The sequence below is a fragment of the Mastomys coucha genome, unplaced genomic scaffold, assembly GCF_008632895.1.
Source record: "Mastomys coucha isolate ucsf_1 unplaced genomic scaffold, UCSF_Mcou_1 pScaffold5, whole genome shotgun sequence".
Lineage (NCBI taxonomy): Eukaryota > Metazoa > Chordata > Mammalia > Rodentia > Muridae > Mastomys > Mastomys coucha.
The window spans coordinates 49,630,156-49,653,796 of record NW_022196911.1 but is presented as its reverse complement, the minus strand read 5'-3'; the positions used below and the strand labels follow the sequence as shown (position 1 = coordinate 49,653,796).

At 36.6% G+C, this 23,641-nt stretch overlaps 1 protein-coding gene across 16 annotated transcripts in view; it reads right to left on the bottom strand.

Annotated features, from left to right (window-relative positions):
• The window catches only part of Rapgef6 (Rap guanine nucleotide exchange factor 6), a 176,724-nt gene that overhangs the window by 87,928 nt on the left and 65,155 nt on the right, over positions 1-23,641 (bottom strand). For 2 of the 16 annotated variants that reach the window (XM_031354899.1, XM_031354902.1), the window contains exon 1: positions 12,856-13,819. The exons of 13 other annotated variants lie outside the window; for them this stretch is intronic. In XM_031354899.1, the coding sequence (XP_031210759.1) occupies positions 12,856-12,909 (54 nt within the window). In that variant the 5' untranslated portion in view covers positions 12,910-13,819. Of the gene's footprint in view, positions 1-12,855; positions 13,963-23,641 lie in introns of those variants that run through there. One more of the 16 variants, XM_031354898.1, reaches the window with a different exon arrangement.

Genomic DNA, 23,641 nt, shown 5'->3' with positions numbered 1-23,641 from the left:
GCTCATAATAGCATGTCCAAGTGCACATACAAATAAATAAAGTGTAACTAAAAATAAAAAGCAAACAACTCTACCACTTTATAACATATGACTAATCTTATCAAGGACGCAGACTATACAATGTATCTCATACTATGAAATAAAACAGGTATCTCATAAGCAATATTATGGAAATTAAGACAAGAAATAATTCACTATGCTCCAAAGCAGTTAATGTTTTAATAAGAGATAAGATCATTCACTACAACTTCATATAATTTCTCTTCAATTTGCTATTCAGGACCATTAAGTAAACTTAAAATTTGAAGTAAGTTTTCTTGTTGCATATACTCGATGTATTCTATATCTATCTTAAAGAGAAAATGACCAAGTCTGAGTTGAGTTACACTATCTTCAGAATACAGACTGCAGAAACTGTACAGACTAATTATACCAGGAACTGCTGCTGGTGGGTTAAGTAATTCAGATAAACAAACAAACAAAAAAACCCAACATACAACAAAGCATCAAAATGTGCAAGGAAAAATGAACCAGAAACAGAAGGACTAGTGTCTAACTTCTACAAGGAACCAAAACGTTAAAATTCACAGAAACAAAAAATAAAATGGTGGTCACTAGAGGCTGGGAGTTGGAGAACTGTACAAAGTTTCAGTTGTACAAAATGAATGAACTGCAGTCACAGATTACACAGCACAAGTAACAGTCACTGTAAAAATGTATTACAGATTTCCAAAAACTAAGATTTTTAAATGTTCTAGCTGAGAAGAAATATTTTATATGATGAGCAGGCCAACTAGCCCTGATTTGGTCATTTCACAGTGTGCACGCATATCAAAACCTCATCACAAACACAATTATTTTTCAATAAAAGAAAACTTAAAAGTGAAAATAACAGTGGAAGATGAAGTCACACTCAAGTTGTGAAATGTTAGTGCAAATCTCTTTCCAACAAAAACAAAGATGTGAACATAGTTAAGAAATGTCACCTACAGTGTGCATACCGAGAACATAATCCAAAATTATAGAATGTGCATTCTTTAAGGCAGACATTAAATATTTGTTAAGAATCAGACATGGCTGCCGGGCGGTAGTGGCGCACGCCTTTAATTCCAGCACTTGGGAGGCAGAGGCAGGCGGATTTCTGAGTTCGAGGCCGGCCTGGTCTACAGAGTGAGTTCCAGGACAGTCGGGGCTACACAGAGAAACCCTGTCTCGAAAAAACAAACAAAAACAAAAAACAAAAAACCAAAACAAAAAAAAAATCAGACATGGCTGAAAAATACAATTAAAATTATACAGAGAACATTCAGTACTCATATGCAAAGGCAGAAATAAGCTAAAAAAAAAAAGAAAAAAAAAAAAGAAATGATCATGTATTGGGGAATTATAAAATAACCTTTCAACAACCCTTAAATCAATACTATCACATTAGAAACAAGACAATATCTGAACCAAATAAATGCTACATATTAGAAGGAGATTAAAGTCATCATTTAGATGGGTGTGGTGGCACACACACGTCTCCCTAGTACACAGGAGGTGGAGACAGGAGGATCAAGAGAGGCAGAGATAGGCAGATCCTTAGAGTTAACTGGCTAGTCAACTAGTAGCCTATCCAAAACAGCCAGGTAGGGTTCAGTAAGAGACCCAATCTCAAGAGAATAAGGCAGAAAACAACAAAGGAATACACTAGATATTTTGCTCTGGTCTCAGTGTGCATGGACAGTACTCTCCTGCACCCCCTAAACATCCACTACATCACACACACACACACACACACACACACACACACACACACACACACACACACACACACACACGATTCCTACACAAAGGAAGACAGATCAAGGAGGTGTCAGTAATGTAATCAACCAAAGCCAGAGAACAAGGCTGCAGACTAAGCCTGGTTATACAGTGTAATGAAAAATCTTAAGCCCCACCAATCTCTGAAAAGCAGTGATTTTTATTCTTCTTACTCTACTAATGAGGGACTGAGGCAGCACAATTGAGCAGTATGCATAGTTTCATATTCAAATAAGCAGTGAAACATGGCTTCAAAATTGGGCTACTTGATTTTAGCATCCAATGATGCTGTATTTTATGCTAGGAACACAGGTGGTGACACAAAGATGAAGGCACAGGTATGATATGAAGACTATGCACAGAAATCTTCTGAACCTCTTTAAGAGAAGAGACTAGATATGAGGAGAAAGTGACTGCAGTTAACACTTGCATGTTCCTTAGGTGGTTCATTTGTGAACCATAGCAAATGCACTGTATATGCCTTTACATAGATTTCCTGATCTGAGAATGAGACCAAATGAAATAAATGTTTCATGACATTAAGCTGAAGTTTCTGTTTACTTTGTAAGAATCAAAATAGAAAAATTTTATTCCTTTTCTTCATGACCAAGTCTGAATTAATAGCTGACCTTTTGCCAACAAACTCAATTTATTTACCCCTAACCCTTTCTAATCCAGTAAGCTCTGCAGAATGTCTTGTTTGTCAGACTCTGTCATGTCTATTCTATATCTGGACTTATGTAGTCTGTTGAAGATTATGGGCTTTTTTTTATAAAGACTATTGACAAAGATACATTTGGGCAGGAAAATGTCTTGAATACAAACATTACAGAAGTATAAAGGCTGTTGCTGACTGAATAAACTGAAAACTTAAGGCCTCAAATATCTGTTGTTTGTTTGGCTTTACCATTTATCCAAACATGGTGACATCTCTTAGGTAAAAGATAGAAGAAAAAAGAGCTAGAACTGACTATTAATCTTGCTAGCAACCAGAAAAACAAATATTTATTTTCCTCCAGAAAAAAAGTCTAAGAAAGCAAGTTGTGTATTTCCATGACAGTCTTATGAAATACTCATTGTGGCTTTCACCCATGTTTGTTGGCTCACAGCTCCCTCCCAGAGGCAGGCCATAGAAACCAGGTTTTTCTCTTCCACAAGGCAGGTTACAAAATTAACCTTCCTTTACCTTTTCCCCTTGAAGCTGGCTATAAATTCTCCGACCCCTGTCTGATACATAGTAAGACTCCCACAAAGGATTCTGCTCCCTAATCTTGAAGACAGACCTTTGGTAGGTCTCCCTTTCAGTCTTTGAGAAGTAGATCTGACTTTTTCTGTACAATCTTATTTCTATGTGGTTATCACAACTTTAATCATGCACATGAAGTGATGTCTCTATAAAAACCCCAAAGCAGTGCCAGGTGCAGCAGCTCATGCCTTTAATTCCAGCACTTGGGAGGCAGAGGCAGGTAGATCTCTGAGTTTGAGGCCAGCCTGGTTACAAAGTAAATCCCAGGACAAGTCTGAGCTACACAGAGAAATTATCTATTAAAAAGCAAGCCCAAAGCCCCAACAGCATATGTTTTAAAAAGTTTCTATATAGCTGAACACAGGGAAGACCCAGGAGGATGTCAGGAGAAGTCACAGAAGTTCCAAGTTTCTTGGCTTATTCATCTCTCAAGCTGTAGCTTGTGTAACATCCTTTTTTTTTTTTTCAAAGATTTATTTATTATTATATGTAAGTACACTGTAGCTGTCTTCAGACGCACCAGAAGAGGGTGTCAGATCTCATTACGGGTGGTTGTGAGCCACCATGTGGTTGTGGGATTTGAACTCAGGACCTTCGGTAGAGCAGTCAGTGCCTCTTACTTGCTGAGCCACCTCACCAGCCCTTAACATCCTTCTTAACTAAATAATACATTTGTGTCTTTGAGTACTGTGAGCTACTGAGGCAAAGCAAGTAAACACAAATGGTGGGATCTGAGAACCCTGATTTATAGTTGATTGGGCAGAGAAAAGGGTAAAAGAATCTAGGGCTTACAAGGCACGATACAGTCCTGGGACCCAAAGCTTCATCCCGAGATCTGAGATATCTGCAGGTGGGTAAGTGTCAGGAGACACTCAAAAGGTCCACAGTATGGAGTGATTTCTTGCTTGGTCTATGGGTGAAACCCTAATGTTGTAGCTATCTGGTCACAGTATGAACCTCAAGACTATATTATTTACTGAAAATACCTCTTTCTAGTTGTGATGTGGCTTGGCACTTAGCACACACCTCTAATAATCCCTCTGGCTGGAATATAGACATGCCCTTAGTACACATATTTAATCCAAACAATGAAAGTAAAGTTAGTTTGTAGAAGGAAGCACCCAAGTTTAAAAATGATGTCTAATTGAGTGGCAGACAAAGTGACAAATCAGAGGATATGCCCAATTCTCAAGAGAACAGACAGAAAAAAAGAGTCTACTTAAGAGCACCACAGAAGAGAAAGGGGGAAGGCATAGGCAGTTTTGTTAGGACGGCTATAGAGGCAGGTTGCAGAAAGAACTAGAAAGGGTGAGCTTATCTGGCAGCAAGTCTCCAAGGCTGAAAACATTCTAGGTCTAGGTAAGATTGTTCAGAGGCTTCCAGGACTAGGCCTAGGTTAGGTGTAATCCTCAGAGAGGACAGTTACAACACATGAATACAAGTTACTTTTACACCCTACTTCTGACATCTGACTTTTAGGTAGTTTCAATCTGTAGAATAGCCAAGACCAAGGAAGAAAAAAAATATGTTATTCTCATAAACTGTTCAGAGTATAATTGGAACAGCCATTTTTGAGAATAATTTGGGGAAATAACTGTTATATAAACAAATAGAAGAAAACATTTAAATATATATAAACCAGACTGTTGAGACAACTCAGCAAGTAAAGGAAACTGCTGACAAGCCTGATGATCTGAGTTCCATCTCCAGGACCCACATGATCCAAGTTATTCTCTAATTTCCATCCATATACTGTGGTACATCTGTGCCATCCCCAACACACATAATAAATAGTATATAATAAAATTAAAAGCATAGCCTATGGCTCTTGAAATATCTACCATAAAGCAAACAGGTACACAAAGAGAATTGCATTACAAACTATCTGACACTCTTTGGAGAAAAATAAACAACCAGAATGTGAGTAATCATTATCAGCCTATTTTGGAATGGGGTTGCTTCTCAGTATCCTTGATAGACTGATTTCTGGACCATCCCTGCAGACACTAGAACTGACAAATACTCTATTCTCTTCCTAAATGGAGGAAACTTGTTGCATCTGCATATAGCCCATTCACATTTCCTATGTATTTTTAAAGACTTTGTGTATGTGTCTGTTTTGCTTACATGCATATTATGTGTACCATATGTAAGCTTAGTATTTAATCTACTAAACAGAATGAAGTCTCAGGTCCTCTGGAACTAGAGCTATGAATGTTATTTGAGAAACTATGTGGGTGCTGGGAACTGGCTTGCATCCTCTGCAAGAGCAGCAAACGCTGGTAATGGTATGTAAAGTTGTTTAGGAATGATAACTAGGGGGAAAACAAATTCAATGCCATTTGTTTAATGTATTTTTGCTCCATGGTTGGTTGAATACATGTGTACAGAACTCACAGATGCTAAGGTCCAACTGCATTATCCAGAATTTAAAGGTCTAAGGGAGATTTGTACATTTAAGCCTCAATATACCTCTCAAAATTTTTAACTAAAAAGCAAGCTTCAGGATGAATATAAAAGGTGCCACAGATGCTTAAAGTATAGGAATTACATACGTACGTACGTACGTGTGTGTGTGTTTGTGTGTATGTGTGTGGGTGTGCGTGCTTGTGTGTGTATGTGTATTCCCTGGGTATATAAACCTTGGTTTAGGGGGAAAGATTTAGAAGTAGAAAAGCAATATTGCTGTTTTCTAGAAAAAGTCTAGGACTGGTGACTCAAAATGAATTTTAGCCAATTTGAGATATATAGATGAACTTATTCCTTATGGAGAAAGTATTTACAGAATCTTTCTATGCTACACAAGCTGGGATCCAAAGACTGCTTGAGTCTCTTGAGTGTCAGTATTACAATATCTGCCATACTTGATTCTTTATTTCTATAAATAATTTGAAAACATTTCATGCTAAAACTGAATGTGTAACATATGTCAATGTGTGTTTTGTATACATATACATGCAATGTGGGACATATTCTTTAACTTGTCACCTTTATTAAGTTTTGCTAACATAAGGATACACATTCCAGAGTTTTGACTTTTATGTGGGTTTTGGGGATTGAACTTGTGTCCTCATGTTTGCTGAGCAAGCACTTTACTGACTGTAGTGATATGATTAAGAATGGCCCTCACAGGCTCATATATTTGAATGCTTAGTCACCAGGGAATGGTACTATATGAAAGGATCAGGAGGAGGAGGAGAAGGTTTGGTTTTGTTAGAAGTAATGTGTTATTAGGGGTGGACTTTGAAATTCCAAAGGCCTAGGCCAAGACCAGAGTCTCTTTCTCATGTCTATGGATTAGCATGTAGCTCTAAGCTACTGCTCCAGTGTCTGCCTGCATGCTGCTATGTTCTCTGCCATGATGATAATATACCAAATTCTGAAACTGTAAACAGGGCTCAAATTAAATGATTTCTTTTATAACATTTGCCTAAGTCATGGTATCTCTTCACAGAGATAGACCAGGGACTAAGACACTGAGTGATCTAATCCTAAGTCCTTCACATTCTGCTTTTTTACAATGATGAAAAGATTAGTGGATTTCAAAATGGGTTTTTATTATAATGTCTTATGGGGATAACTAGTACACATGATATTTATAGTAGTGCTGTAAGTAAATGTTAACATACAAGGCCCCCTCCCCAAGAAAAAAAGAGTTGAAAATGCTATAAGACAATACAGCATCAAAATAATTAAAATAAAGCTGGCGAGGATGTGGAGAAAAAGGAACACTCTTCCATTGCTGGTGGGATTACAAACTGGTACAACCACTCTGGAAATCAGTCAGGCGGCTCCTCAGAAAAGTGGACATAGTACTAAGGACCCAGCTATACCACTCCTGAGCAAATACCCAGAAGATGCTCCAACATGTAATAAGAATACATGCTTCTTTATGTTCACAGCAGCCATATTTATAATAGCCAGAAGCTGGACACAACCCAGATGTTCCTCAACAGAGGAATGGATACAGAAAATGTGGTACATTTACACAATGGAGTACTACTCAGCTATTAAAAACAATGACTTCATAAAATTTCTAGGCAAATGGATGGATGTAGAAAAACATCATCCTGAGTGAGGTAACTCAGTCATAAAAGAACACACATGGTATGCACGCACTGATAAGTGGATATTAGGCAAAGAGTGTAGAATACCCATCATACAACTCACAGACCACGTGAAACTCAAGAGGAAGAAGATCAAAGAGTTGATGCTTCAGTCCTACTTAGAAGGGGAACAAAATAATCAAGGGAAGTGGAGGGTGGGAGGGAGGTGGGAGGAAGAGAAGAGGGGGAGGGGAAAAGAAGGGAAGAATCAGGTATAGGAGGAGATGGAAATGTACAGAGGGTTAGGAAATTAAACAGAGGTGTGTAGCAATGGGGGATGGGGAACTGGGGGTAGCAATCAGTCCCAGATGCCAGGAAAGCAAGACCCCATGGGGATGACATTAGCTGAAATACCCAACAAAGGGGAGGGAAAATCTGTCTGTCAAGACCAAATCCAGAAGTTAGGCATGGCCCCTTGGTTGAGGGATGGCACTACCCACCCGTCTCCAAAATTTTAGCCAAGAATTGCTCCTGTCTAAAGCAAATATGAGGACAAAGAGTGAAGCTGAGACTGAAGAAAAAAGGCCATCCAGAGACTACTCCACCTGGGGATCCATCCTACATGCAGACACCAAACCCAGACACTATTGAGGATGCCAAGAAGTGCTTGCTGACAGGAGCCTGATACAGCTGTTTCCTGAGAGGCTCTGCCAGACCCTGGCCAACACAGATGTGGAGGCTCACAGCCAACCATAGGACTGAGCACAGGGACCCCAATGGAGGAGGTAGGGGAAGGATTGAAGGAGGTGAAGGGGCCTTATCTGGCATCAATGGGAGAGGAGGCCCTTGGTCCTATGAATGCTTGATGCCCCAGTGTAGAGGAATGCTAGGGTGGTGAGGCAGGAGTGGGTAGGTGGGTGGGTGAGGACCCTCATAGAAGCAGGGTAAAGGGGCATGGGATAGAGGGTTTGCAGAAGGGAAACCAGATAACATTTGAAATTTAAATAAAATATCCAATAAAACAAACAAACAAAAAATAAAACTTATACAGGAAGCTTACAGGGGATAAAATATTTCTGTATTTTTACTCTATTCATTACAATGTAGAATTTCTGGTTCTTGGTATTTTTTAATATTCCCCACACTTCCTATCAAACAAAAGCCTGGTGTAGTGATGTCTACCCTGGATATTCTGTTTATTAAATATCTGTAGAATAAATGAATGACTGCAATTGGCTTCTTAACACTGCTGCTCATGTTTTTGTGGATTTCTGAACAAATGAAATTCAGTTTTATCTGGTCTCACTCAATTCCCTTCTACATGCAGTTTTAAATTTTAGTAGTGCCACCATTACTGTCAGCAGTGCTGGGCCCCACAGGCATAGCTCAAGTCTGTGTTCCATACAGCATAGTCTCTCTGATGTTGTATACTATTTTAGGAAACACAATTCATGAATATTGAAAATTAAATAAAATGGTTCTATGGTTGAACAAAATGGAAAATGATGATATTCTTTATGTCCTTCAACTCTTGATAGCACAAGAAGTCCCTCAATAGAGAAATCTATTTTTACATACTGTTCTCCAATTTTATTTTCCCCAGTATGCTACTGACATCTTACCAGTGTAAGAAATTTATGTTTACTTTGGAATAATCTGATATAGTCAACGATTCCATGTTTGAAATGCTTTCATAGAGTAACTAGAGTTAGTCAAGACACAGCCATGAAGAAGACCTACAGCTTATCAGAGGGGGAGAGTATCAATCTGAATCGACACCAACATAGGCAACACAGTCAGAGTTAATATTACAGGATAGTTCTATGTCTTACTTCAAGAATAGCCTGCCACAATTAAGAATTTTTAACAGGGATAATATCTAAAATGTTTGCTATCTGGAATGTTGGACCCTTACAACCCACATTCAAAAACTGCTACATTTGAGAAAGGCATTCAAAAGGAGCCAAAGTGTGAGACAATACAGGCTATCTGAAGTTTAAAATTGGGTACTCCTCCAAAGGATAGCAATTCTTCAAAAATAAATCTAAACTGCATTGTTAAAGCTTCCTTTTCAAGATACCAACAACTTGATTATAGCAAAACTCTGTCAGAAGCCACTTACTTGCTTGTTAAACTTAAAATGAACAAAGGCGGGGAAAAGACCATGCTTGTCTATGTACCGAAGTTGATAAGTTTCCACGTACTGCTTTTAGGAAGACATTTTAGAGCTCAATGCTAATTAGTGTACATATAAATACATTGCTAGTATGCCTTGCAGTCTAACTTCCCATTTGCAGATAGGGATTTCTACTGTATACCCAATGGTAGGTATAACCAAATATAAGTTTTGGGGTATAGGAGATTAAGAAATTATTAAAACTTTAGAATAACAAGATGTAATTTTGAGAGTGATGTTTGAGAAAAATCATTAGAATAATCAATCAATATTTTGATAGATATATCAGATCACAATAACAAAGACCTAGAAATATATTACACAAAATAATAAATCTAATTACCTAAGTACAGTGTGCTTAGGCCTGTCTGTGATGTGTTCTAATGATAAAATATTAAATTTATAGTATTGAGCATAAAATGTAAAATACTTCATTACTAATTATTATATTTTAATTATACAGTAAAATGATATTTTGGATAGACTATCATTTAATAATGATTAATTTTCACACTATATTTCTGTTAAGTGGCATTGAGCCCAGAGGCTTATGATGCATTCAGAAACCATAGCAGAGAAGAGCACAGCCCAGGAAAGGGTACAGATGACAGTAGGATCCTTTTCTTTCTCCTCCTCCTTGTGTGTGTGTGTGTGTGTGTGTGTGTGGCAGTGCTGGAGACAGGACCCAAGGCTTTGGGCATACTAGTATAGCCCTCTCTCCCACTGAGTCACAGTGGGAGTGCTTACAACTCCTATCTTAACAGTGAGCCTCTGAAAATTTTTAAGTGAGAAAGTGATTATAAGAGATTTGGGTTCTTAAAAATTACTCTAGAAACATTTAAGACGAAAAGAAAGTCATAGAGATGAGGCTAACTTGTGCTTTAAGAAGGTGGAGGCATTCTCTAAGCTACCAAAATTACAAGGGCCTTTTAGTAACAGAGCAGAGTCATATAACCAATAGCTGACAGTGCCAGAGAGAGAGAGAAGAGGGAGAGGAGAGGAGAAGAGAGGAGAGGAGAGGAGAAGAGAAGAGAGGAGAGGAGAAGAGAGAGAGAAAGAGAGAGAGAGAAAGAGAGAGAGAGAAAGAGAGAGAGAATAGAGGGAGAGAATAGAGGGAGAGAAAGGGAGGGAGAGAAAGAAAGGGAGGAGACAAGACACACAAGAGACACATGAGAGAGCTAAAAATAGATTCTAAGCTCTCAAGAGCAGTCCTCAGACAGAAACCTGACCCTAAGAAACATGTGCTCTAAGTATCTCAGTGGCCTTTGGTGGAGATCCCAGCACTGTTTCTGAAGCATCACAAACTCAACTTCTACTAATTTTCCAAAAAGTGAAATTTAGAGAAGTGAAGTAAGGCAAAGGCCAGGTATGACTGACAAAGCTAGCTGTTATTTTTTTCACTGGCTCACAGCTGTAACAGCAGAAAAAAGAAAAAAGTAGCCAAAGCACAATGGCTGCTTCACAGTGAGATGACACCTCAATCAAGCAATCCTATCCAACAGTGAAAGGAGCATCCAGCTAAAAATCTCTTGTGTAAAGCCAATCCCTGGAAACTAATGATCCAAAGACAAGAATCTATACAGGGAGAAGAATTATGTCTATAAAATAAAAACCATTACTAAAACAAGTAATTGTGAGCATCACTTATGAGGCATAAGAAACATGTAACATAAATGGGTACATTTAAAATTTTAACACATGTCTAGCATTGGTTACAAAGAGTCAATAAATTAGTGAGTTAGAAAAATCAAACAAAAATAAATGTTTAAGGACATTACAGTTGGACAAAAGTGAGAGGTGCTGCAATTTTGTCAGAAACAATTTCTACTGGGTGTGGTAGTACACACCATGAATCCCAGTTCTTGGGAGGCAGAGGCAGGCAGATCTCTACAAAGCTAGCTCAAGACTAAGCAGGGCTATGTAGTAATATCCTATGTCAAAAACAAAACTTTTTTTCCTTCTTACAAATAAAGACAAACGAGGCTCTGTGGCTTGAAAGAGTCCTCAGAGAACTAAAGAAAGGAAAACAAAACATTTTGAAGCTTGGTGTGTACACACACACACACACACACACACAACTAACACTAAGTGCAAACTTCTCATATGAACAGAAGATCATGTATTAACTTCAAGGGCTACAGAGAAAGGATTCTGATCTTATTTTATATACAACTAAATAATAAAAATAATCATTAAATAAGTTAAGAGTAAAACAAATTTGAAAATCCAATATAGCAAGTATTAAAATTATTATCTAATGTGTTAAACAAAGAGTTAAATCTTAATAGTAATGTAAAAGATGAGGGAGACAGGAAGGAGACATGTATACTTATAAATAATTTATACAGGAAAGCAATCACCACTCATCATAAAATTCTTCTCCTATTTTTTTGTTACTTAGTGTGTGTGTGTGTGTGTGTGTGTGTGTTTTCTTAAAAAAAAAAACAACTCCTACACCCCATTCTTAATTTTTTTTCAGTTTTATCTGTTCTCACCCAATTCTCTTCCTCATGCAGTTTTCAATTCTAGTACTGTGACTATTGCTGTTAGCAGGGCTAGGGGCCCACAGGTGGTGTGTGTACTGAAGCAGCCACACTCATTGTATGTGAGATAAAAGCACAAATTGTGTACCTAGGCTCCTTTCCCTCTCTTTATGTCACAGGCAGCTGTTTGTCAAATGGACAGTGCATTTAAATATCCCTCCCACTACAGCATTCAGGAAAGATGTGCAATGGGCTAGGCCAAAAAACACAATGCTATCAAGTATTTTCTCCTTAGTCACTATCAATAGTGAACCTTTGAAACAAAGACATGATTTCAGACCTTCCTATGAAGTCTTCAGTGTGCCTAAGTATCAGAGAACCATAAAGAAATCTTGACATATTTAAAAAATCACCAACTAGCACACTTTCTAAAACATAAAAGATACCTTCAAATATTGTAAGAAGCTACTGTCAACAATAAAACTAAATTGCAATAGACTAGTTTTCAACAACTCAGGATTCTGTTGACAGTTAATGTTTGCCTTAAAATGACAAGCGGTTTTTTACCAATTACTATTTTCGAAATACTTTGGAACACTGAATATTTTTACATAATTAATTTACATTCATTTTTTAATATTTTTTACATTATTCTTTAGGAATGAGCAGCCAATTTTACAAAATAGAACCATTAATTTCTAAGTTACCAGGTACCACTATATTATCAAGATAGGTTATATAAGCCCATGATTAGAACACTATGTCTACATATACTAGCTATTTAAGGTAAGAAACAACAGAATGCCTCAAGTTAAGTATGGTCACAAGTAATTTCAAAAACATCAACAGCTAAGTGATGATCGTGTCTGAGGTATGCATTTCAGATGTACATTTTAAGTCTGTAGATTATTGAGAATTTTCAACCCATCACACAGGCTGTATTAGACTTTCACTAAATTGAATGACAATGAGACAATGATTTATAGACTGTTTTATAGTTCTTATTTTTAAAATTTAGAAATTAGCACAATGGAACTAATTTAGAATTCAAGTACAATTTAAATTTAATGATTAAACTATATAAAAATAGTAGTTACTTACTTTGGAGGCCCATGGCTGAAGACAATTGGCGTAACATCGAACAAGAAAAGCCATTTTCTTGGCTGGAGTGGTAGTTCTCTTTTAAACCAGAGAAAGCCACACTGACGAGTATGTTGAAAAAATTCTGCTAAGTTTCTTTTTACAATCCACACACCATTGTTGCTATATAAATATAGTTCCTCCAACCCTCTTTACAAACAAAAATCAGAAGCTTTCAGAAGCAGAATATTGCTCTAGATATAAGAATTATTCTTAAATGCTACTTTATAAGCAAATAACATCAAATAAAGATGTTTGGATTTCAGGCTCAGCACACAGTTACATGCAACCTCAGGCACTTGACATAGGCATACACATTGGCAGCAAAGAGACTAATATCGTATCTATCAGTCAAAGCAAGTAGGCAACATGCATGAAATCTGTGTTCCTGGAATCCGTGAAACCTTCCTCTGTAATATAGCTGTTTTTCCGTCAACTTAATTCATTCTGATGAGCAAACACTGCAGAGTCTTCTGCATCAGAGGCAAAGCAAATGCTGTATCCTGAAGACTACAGTCTTTTCTTTAAATATCCTTAAATGCTAGAGGTTAAAAAACAAACCAAAACAAAACAAAAGACGAAACAAAAAAACCCACCATACACATACATCATCCCAACCACAGAGCAAATGGAGGCAGGAAAGAAATGCTCTAACAGGTCTGTCCTGTATAATGTCAAAGAATATCCAGAATTCAAAGCAACCTTCTCTTCTTCCAAGCAGTTTCACAGCTCTGCAATACAGCTTCTGACTCCAGGCATTAGTAAGAAAGCACTGATGATTTAAGCCTGCCCTTTCTGGATAACATGTATATACGATGCAGCACAAAAACCACTACATCTTTTGTGAACGCAAGAGTCTGTCAGTGTCTTAATTCCTACTGTCCTTGCCTGCTTCACAGCAGCTCCCTAAGGAGAAGCTCCTATTGATTCTATGCCCTGCAGTAAGATGAAATATCTAATAAGAAGGAAAGAGAGTGGGAGGAGAATAGAGCTAAAAGGATGACATCACCTGTGCAGAAAGCCTTCACAAACTGCATTAGATCAATTGGCTACTGTATCTGCAGATGTAGCCCAAGAGCAATTTACTGAACGAATACACACACACACACACACACACACACACACACACACACACACACACCCTTCCTTCTGTGAGACACGTTGGCGAGCTAAATCCTGTAAGAAAAGAACCTGGCTAATGTACCCATCTGTTTTATAGTTTTAAAAATTCTGTACATTAATACAGTTGTATTTAAGAAGCCTCTTTTCTAATATTATTTAAATTTAACACAGAATTGTTCTCTCAGGAGAAAATAATTTGCTGTAGTAAGATACTACTGAATTCTAAATACATGGGCAGTCTGGTTCAGAGACGTCCCACCAAAGGGACGTTAACCCCATAAATTTAGGGTTTCCACATACAACCTGCTATTTATTAATGAATGTTCTGAAGGATAAATCTTCAAGCCCACATTGAGTCATAAAAAAACAAGACAAAACAAAACAGGTGCTAAGATTTATAAGTATTTTTAAACAAAACCAAGATTTGATTTTTATGTAAACAGATTTAAATAAAAACAATCCTTTTGCAAGGGGGAAAAAATCCATGCAGGCACACTATATACTAATTCCTTTGAAAGGAAGAATAACCTATATAACATAGTACTTCACTGCAGCCCAATGTGCATTTCCTAGAAAGAGAGCTAGCAAAATGAATCAGAAAAGGAAACAAACCTGTCTCTGATAAGAACATGGACTAAAAGGAAGCTGTCATATTTTTCTTTAACACTTAAAAGAGAAAAAATTTGCCACACCCTCTGCAGTAAGAAAAGCACTAACCCTTTCCTTTATGCTTCTGCTACAAGGCACCCTTTCTTTTATGCTTCTGCTTATCCACCCATCTAGCACTTCATCTCCTACCAGTGCCCCCCAATGGCTAAAGTAGTCAGGTATACCTCCAGGCAGCAAAATTGTGAGACTAGCAGTCAGTGAGTAAAGTGATAGAACTATTTTCCTCTATTTAGATAATACTTCTGAAGACAGGGAATGTGCAACACACAAGGAGATTATTACCTGACGAACAGGTATTGTAATGAAAAGATTACCCTTACTGATGAAAATATATCTTATTAACATACATGTACATGCAGACAGACAGACAGACAGACAGACACACACACACACACACACACACACACACACACACGCTCCTTGATTCCCTCCAGCAATATGCTCCTAATCTGAATTCTGTTGCTCCTTATACAACTAGAATTAATAGAATTTAATGCTATTATTTTGAATACATATTCCATGTTTACAAAATACAACTGTATTTTACATGAATTGCTTATGAATTGTTTTATTCAAAACCCTATGAGTTGCTTTATTAAAAAACCCAGCCCTTCCCCATAAAACTTACATTGAAATATAAAATTTGTTCTCACAAATTCAAATAAGCACTAGTTTACTAAATATAAACCATGTAATATTTATAGAGATTGATTTTCAAGAGCTATTTTTCCAATTTAATAATATAAACTAAGTTGAAATTTTAAAGATGCAATTTTAAAGACAAATGAAAAGCATTCACTTCTTAAATACAAAAAAAAAATGGATAAAGATAATTTTTGGCTGAAGATACATTTCCCAAAGAAATGCATTAAACACAAAAATTAGTAACAGGACTCAAGAATTATTTTAACTATGATGCCAGTCTATAATTATATTTATGTACGTACTGGTAGGATAAATGACAGCCAACCAAAACCAGGATCTGCAGTGGTTCCTTGATCCTTTTTATAAATCAAGCTGATACCTTTGACACAAAGAAAGACCTCAAGCTGGGAAAAGAGACAGTCATTTCTTAACTGCTTGCTGTTCTGGGAATGAAATGCAAGCCACCATCGCCATATGTCAGACCTACTGGAGTACACATCAACCCCAATACAGGATCAAAACAATTCTTTCTCTCCTCCCTAGCCCCCAGTTTGGCTGGCTTATAAGTAAAGATGACATCATCTTATTCTACCAATTATCTTACAGTATTTGCTATTCCACAAACCAGTATGGTGAACCTATCATGGGAAACCTCCTGGGATAATAAACTTGCTTTTCGAGAAGAAAGCAAGAGGCCAAACTATACTCAGCATGTAGACCCTAAAAGCAGTCTGATTATATTCCCCCCATCGTCTCTTCACATTCAATAACTAATCATTTAACTAATTACTGATCTAAACTACATCAGTAATTTGTTAAATAACCAAAATGAATTACTAGATGAATCAATTGTTTTTCATGGGCATCACCTTTAGAATTTATCATGATCTCACCTCATCATCAAGTGAAGTCAGTGCAGTGATGGAGGGAGTCCTGATTCAGTCTAGAATCATCACTATAGGCTATGCACTGAAGAACACACTTTTCTGCATATGAAACCAGTATGCTGAGCTATACAAACAAAATCTTTAGCTTTAAAAGAGGCATTTGATTACTGCGAGATAAAACAAAGTTTCAATAATTACAAAAGTTTTTATAAATATATAAATGATCTGGTTACTAAAATTTGTTATCTGAATATATAATTTACAAGCTAACTATAAACTGGAATATTGGAAATTATGCTGTACAGAAAGCCAAAGATAAGGTTCTAATAGTTAATAATGCACCCGTTCTCCGCCACCCCATCTGCACAGTGAAACAGTACAGGCGCAATTTAGGGATGCCAAATGGACAAAAGAGAGTAACAAAAGTATTTTACAAAATAAAATGGTCAATCATTTCTGCCTTTTATTTAAGCAGTTGGTTTTTGAAATATAAACTGTTAAAACACATTGATTTCTGTAGAAAATCCTACTGAAGTAATTTAATCCTGAAAAACAAATTGATAAGGCTACAGTAATGATCACACCATGCAGTGACAGCATGCCAGCTTCTGTAAAGTAACCACAGTGTCCCACCTTTCTCTCCCTTGCTTCAGAGAAATGAATCTGTAGCTATCAAACAGGGTTAACTCTAATTACTGTTGCCCCTTAGTAATTTCTGACTTCAAGAAGCTAGTCCTATCTACTTCTCATCATTCCTAAAGAAAGAGTATCAAAGCTTTCCTTCTATTCTTTATAAGAAACCATTCTAGTTGTGATGTATTCACTGAATGCTTGCATGCTATCAAAAACCTTTGTCAAAACCACTTGAAGTCCATATGCACTATGAAATATGATATATCCTTAGGGAGTGATTGAGAAAGAAAGAGCAAGGGGAGAGAGAAAAGCTGTTATCATCGGCAATGGTGATGTAAGCTTCTATAATTAGAATCAGTGAAACTGAAGGAACAATAAAAGGCACCACCATGCTTCTACTTTGCCCTACCCAAAGTAGCTGTACCAGGCCTTTCTATATACATAAAAAGGAACATATTTTGCACATAGAAGCCAGAAAATACATATTATTATGAACATAGTTTTAAGATAGTATTTCTTTAACTTAAAAATCCACAAACAAGAAAATAAAATCTCATTTTAAAAATGGTAAACTGTCAAGAATACTTTATCTGAACTGGATCATACTAATACCTCTAACTTAAATACATCATTTTCTAGTACTGTAAAAATTGAATACAGAACATAGGTTTTAGTGAAGAGAGAATAGATCAATCTGAAAAGCAGTAATGTTAATTTGTTTGCCATTTAAGGAGCTGTTTATACTTGTCTACCTGGAATGCTGTCAAAAATTATCCTTAGACTGCTGACATACATTAAGATCTGAGTTAAACAATTATTGAAAGAGCTTTCTTTGGCAATTGCTGTGCAAACAGTCACAAGTATGATAATTATTCTCATTCTGGGTCCCTGGACACATCCACATGAGTTAGTTTCATCCTTAGGGAACCACAAACTGCCCCAGAAGAAACAGTATACCTGGCCATCTTCCTCCCAACACTAAAGTTCATGTATACTGAATAATAAAAATAATTAAAAATATGACTACTGCGCTAGTAATATTTATGTAGAAAGTTATTTTTACACTTTTAACCCAGTAATTTAATTTCTATGTATTAATCCTAAGGAAATATTAAGTATTATTACTTAATAATAATTAAGTAATTTATTAATTTATGTATAAAAGTTGTTTGTTAACAGAAGAAAAACCAGAAGAGGCAAACATAGCATAGTATGAATATTATAAAGTATTTTGGAAAATTTAGTTGACAAAAAAATTTAAAAGGCAGGATATATAAGCAGTCAGCATCATCCGACATAAAGATTTGTGTTAATAAACGTTCCTTTGAAAGTCACTTTCCCAGCTCTACCTCGGCTCTGAGGATCTTGCCTTATTTTCTGTAATATTCGTCTATGCATTACATTTATATAAGAAGCATATATCTCACCAAAAACTTTAACAACTCTTAAACTGACATTTCTCCCACTTATTATCAATTGCACTGATTTGTGGACTCACAGCCCTGGAGTTTGTTATAAGAATCTATCAAGAATTGTTCCATTCCATAGTGAACCAGATTCTACTAGGAGATATAGATAGTAGTAAATGAGAGATAGATGGCTCAGTGGGTAAGAGCACCAACTGCTTTTCTGAAGGTCCTAAGTTCAAACCCCAGCAACCACATGGTGGCTCACAACTACCTGTAATGAGATCTGACACTCTCTTCTGGTGCGTCTGAAGACAGCTACAGTGTACTTATTTACAATAATAAATAAATCTTGGGCCGGAGTGAACAGGGACTGAACGAGCTGGGTTGACCAGACTGAGTAGAGGTCCTAAAAGTCAATTCCCAACAACCAGATGAAGGCTCACAACCATTTGTACAACTACAATGTGACTCATATACATAAAATAAATAAATTTTAAAAAATAGATAGATAGATAGATAGATGGGGATGGATGGGGGGGAGGAGAATATCCTTGAAAAAATTTAAGGTAGAAAGCACAGGAAAATCACAACACTTGCATAACAATGGAGAAGGTAAAAAATGTAAAAGTCTTTAATAAAATACCAATGAATAATGTCCTTCTCTACTGAGGGGCTTGAGATTCAGTTAAGATCACACAGGTACATCACAATAAGACTGCCTAGTAAAAGAAACTTAATTTCATAAATAAAGTACCCAAGCACCAACTAATTTCTAAATGTCTAAAACAACGTCCAGATCTATAATCAACCCAGTCACATATCTATAAAAATGACTTAGCATTAATAATGTCTGGTATTTGAGAAATTAATTTCTGGTCAAAGATACATTAAGTGTTTACTTTGGTAAAAATCAAGATGTTTCATGTATATTGGTTCAAACTTACTCTTGGAATTTAACTCAGGGTAATACCAGTATTAAAAATTGAACAACATAGATGAAAATGTTCACTATTATACTTTATTTAAAACAAAACAAGTGGACTGAGGAGCTGGCTCAGTGGTAAAAGTATTTGCAAGCATGAGGACTGAGCTTTGATTCTCAGATGCAGTACTGGAGTATCTCTAACTCCAGTACTCCTACACTGAGATGGACGGGAGGGACAAGAAGTTTCAGAAGCTTGATGTGGGCCAGCTAACCTGGTGTATGCAAAGATAGTGTTATCTGAGAGGACTGGCAGTGGAGATTGTCTTCTGAGCCACAGATATGCGGTGATACGTATGTGCCCACACACAAATATTTAAATATAAAAACAAAGTAACAAAGCAATTAATCATATGTAAAAAAAAAAATAAAGAGCTCAGAATTGAATTTACAACTTGCACTGAAGTTACACTACCCACATTTTAAGTACTTAGGGACCATATGTGGGTGGCTGTTACCCATCTGAGCAGTACCAGCATAAGGCGACTGCACCATCATAGCAAGTTCCACTGCATAGGCTGGTCTAGACCCTGGGTGTTCTCAGGTGCTGGATCACAGCAACTTCTCTGACAGATTGTGGTAAACCACCACACCCACCCAAAATAATAAAATTAAATTAAATTAAAACAAGGATATTGTTAGAGCTCCATCTAAAACTTAAAAAAGCAAAATGAATGGACCAGTTGGTGGTAGAGGGTAGGAGAATATGAAGAACAAGCCTACCAAAAGGAGAACCAGTTTTGAACAGATTTTAAAATCAAATAAAAAAAATGACTTGACAAAGAGATTATATAATACTTCTCATCTTAAGAAATATCCCCAATCTAGATGGAAACAGTTTGTGCAGTGGGCTTGGGTGATATTGTAACAGTCCTATGAAGGAAATTAAGGCATGTGGATGAGACAAGAGGATCATGAGTTCAAAAATAACCCAAGTCATATATTGCAAGACCTCTCACAACAAAATAGTAGTGAGCACTTAAAGAAATGAAATAGGGAAACTGAAACATACATTTTAAATAATGGTTGGGAAAAAAAAATCTACAGGTAGCAAGAATTAGGCACCAGGTGTGTCCTTATATCTCAAGTACCCCGACAGAAGCCCAGTGACCAGGCAGGAAAGGGGTCTGCTTCAGTGGCAAAGCAAGCAAAGCACAATGTGAGCACTAAAGGAGGAAGGTCTGCAGGCAGCCAGCTCACCTAGAGATGCTGGACTCTCTCTATGGCTTAATTATAGAGTCTACTCTCTAAATACATCTTCCTCAAAGGTCCGTGGTCTGAGAAGATTTTACAATGGCCAAAAAGCTATAAAGTATGAAAACGTCTTAATTATTCCTACAGCCACAAGATTACTTAAACTCTTAAAACCACAATGTATATAGGTATTAGAATTTCTGAAGGTTGGTAAGGCCTGGCTCCATCAAGTGCTGATGAGGAGGAACAAGTTACTTTTCTTTTTCTTTTAGACAAAGGGAAAGAATACAACAAAGAATGGAGAGACTGTGCAGGCACCCTGGAGAACAGGTTCTTGGTTTTGCTTTGTTTTAAATACTGTTAAATGTAGCATTTAATATATGATCTAGTCACCTCTCCTGGGTATTAAAAATAACTGTCTCAAAAAAGATACACAAATGTTCATAACTGTGCTACACTGAAACATTAAATACTTAACCAACAGGTAGAAAATGAAACAAACTACACCATACTGAAACAATGGAGTATTGCTGAACAAAAAAGTGTTGAGATAATGAAATACAGGATATGGATATATCTCATACTCACTGAAACAAGAATAGGATGACAGGCAAAAAGAATAATGTAACATATTAAGCTATATAAAGTTTCAGAGAATAAAACTAATTAACACTAAGAGAAAGCACAGTAGCTGCCTAAGAACAGGAATTTAGGGAAGGATAGATTACAAGAGACAAAGCATTTAGGAGTGATAAAAATGTTTATCTTGATCATGCTGATTGCTATAAAGGCCTACATATAATATCAAATTTCAAGTATGAGTTATGTACTATTTCTAGCCAATAAAGTTAAAAAGACACATAAATTGTTACAAAGACTGAGGTTTTAAAGATATCACTACTAAAGTGAGACCTGGAGGCACACAGGCCATACTTAAGAGCTGTTTGGAAGGCTGAGACTGCAAGTTTCAACCCTGACCTGGCTACAGACTGAGTTCACGCACAGCCTAGATGGCTGTTGAGACCTAGTCTCAAAAGTAAGATGAAGGCTGGGTATGTAGCTCAGTCAAGAAATAGTAGAAGGTGCTGAGGTCAATCACCAGCACTACATTCTTTTTTCATTATTTTCACACTGAGGTTATGCCTGCCATTGGGAAAGAATGAATATGATTACAGTACAGTTATACATTAAAACATCACAATAAAACTATTTTGTATAGTTAATAGTAAAATATTCCAAATGAGTAAGCCATCTTTTTCAGTCATTCTGTCTTGCAGTAGGTGAACCTATGAACACACATGTAAAGTGCTAAGGATTAAATTCAGTACCTTAGTGCATGCTAGGCAAGCACTTTTACTATTGAGCTATATTCCCAGCTCTTCTGCAGCTATTCTAAGTATTCATAAGAAAAACTTAAAATCTATCCAAAATTTTTAATTCTCAAAAAATTATGCTGTACAGGTTATGCAGTAAACAGTGTGACATAAAAATGGCAAAATATTCTGTATATCTTTAAGAACTGCAAACCTTTAGCACCCCAGCAAGAAAATTTTGATGGCTGTAAACTGAACAAAGGAGACTAGCAAAAGATGCAGGTGGATGGATCTCTTTGAGTTCCAGACCAGCCTAGTACATACATAACAAAGCTCCAAACCAGCCAGAGCTACACACTAAACAAAAACTATCATATAAAAGCATTTCTCATTTTGTTCTATGAATTGCTGACAGTAAGACAAAGAAAATAAAGGACTTTATAGTGGTTATAACACCAATATTCTGTAAATGTTTTCACAGAAACTAGCACCTCATTTTTCTTTTTTAAAAAACTGGTCAATCTTATAAATTTATTCAAATGAGTTTTTTCAAAGAAACATCCAAAGTTTACAATTAAATTTTCATAACTTTTTGTACAGGTACATATTGTAAGTTGAATATATTTCCCTTCTGTTCATTCTTCCTAAAGCCCCCTTTCTTACCTTTCTCCCGCCCATGTCTTTGTTCCCTTAGGCAATTTCACTTCTATTTTAATTATATGTACATATATACACACATGCATATATCTATATATCCACACATGTAATTTTATGTATACATATATAAAATCTAACAATCACAAGAGAAAACACGTTTGTCTGTAGCTGGCTTAATTCACTTAATATGATTCTCCAAGTGCACCAATTTTCCTGCTAACAATATAACTTTATTCTCATGCGTGCATATGTGCATGTGCATGTGAATACATGTGTATGTGTTATATGTCATGTATATGTTGTAGTTAGAAGATATTGTTCTTAGGTGCTTTTTTGAGATCCTTAGCTGGCCCAGACTTATTAAGGTTGGCTGGCCAGGGAGCCTTGGAGACCAGGATCTGCCTGTCTCACTGCTGGGGTTACAAGCTTGGAACTTCCATTACTAGCTATTTAAAATGTGGGTTCTAAGAATGGAACCCAGGCTGTCATGCTTGCAAGGGAAGCACTGTACCATGGAGCCATCTGCCCAGCTCTCATTCCACTGTGCTCATGCACCACTTCCCTTACCAGTTTCTCTGCTGTTAAACACTAAGTGGTTTCATACCTATTTTTACTAGTGCTACAATAAGCACTAGTGTGCAAGTGCCTCATTTCTGTGATATGCTGACTTGGAGTTCTTCAGGTCAATACCCAAGAGCAATACAGCTAGCTCGAACAGTAGACTTACTTTGAGTTTTGAGAAACTGTTATATCAATTTCTTTAAAAGTTGGACTAGTTCATATTCTTATGAAGACTGTCAATATGGCATTTTCTAAATTGCCTGAAATATAGCCTTTCTAAGAAAAAAATTATTAATTCAAGATACCACACACATAAGTAAAAACCCTTCACTAACTAATCTAGTCTTATTGCTAAATCATCAGGTTTGTCTCAGTTGACCAATTAAGTTCCTCTCATGATTTTCCAAATTCCTGACAGGACCTAGTAGGCAAACTACCTGACTCAAGCAGCCCTATAGATACAAAAATGCCACTTAAAGAGTTATCACCCAACAAAATCCTAAGTACTAACTGCTTGGTTTATTCTATTCAGGAAACCAAAATGTCTAAAGTAAGATGACTTTCTTCAGCACACAGGAAGACTAAAAGCAAATGACTCATATATATAAACCATAGATAGACCTCAAGAGGAAATACAGACTCTCTATGCCTTATGACATGACACCAAAACCAAAC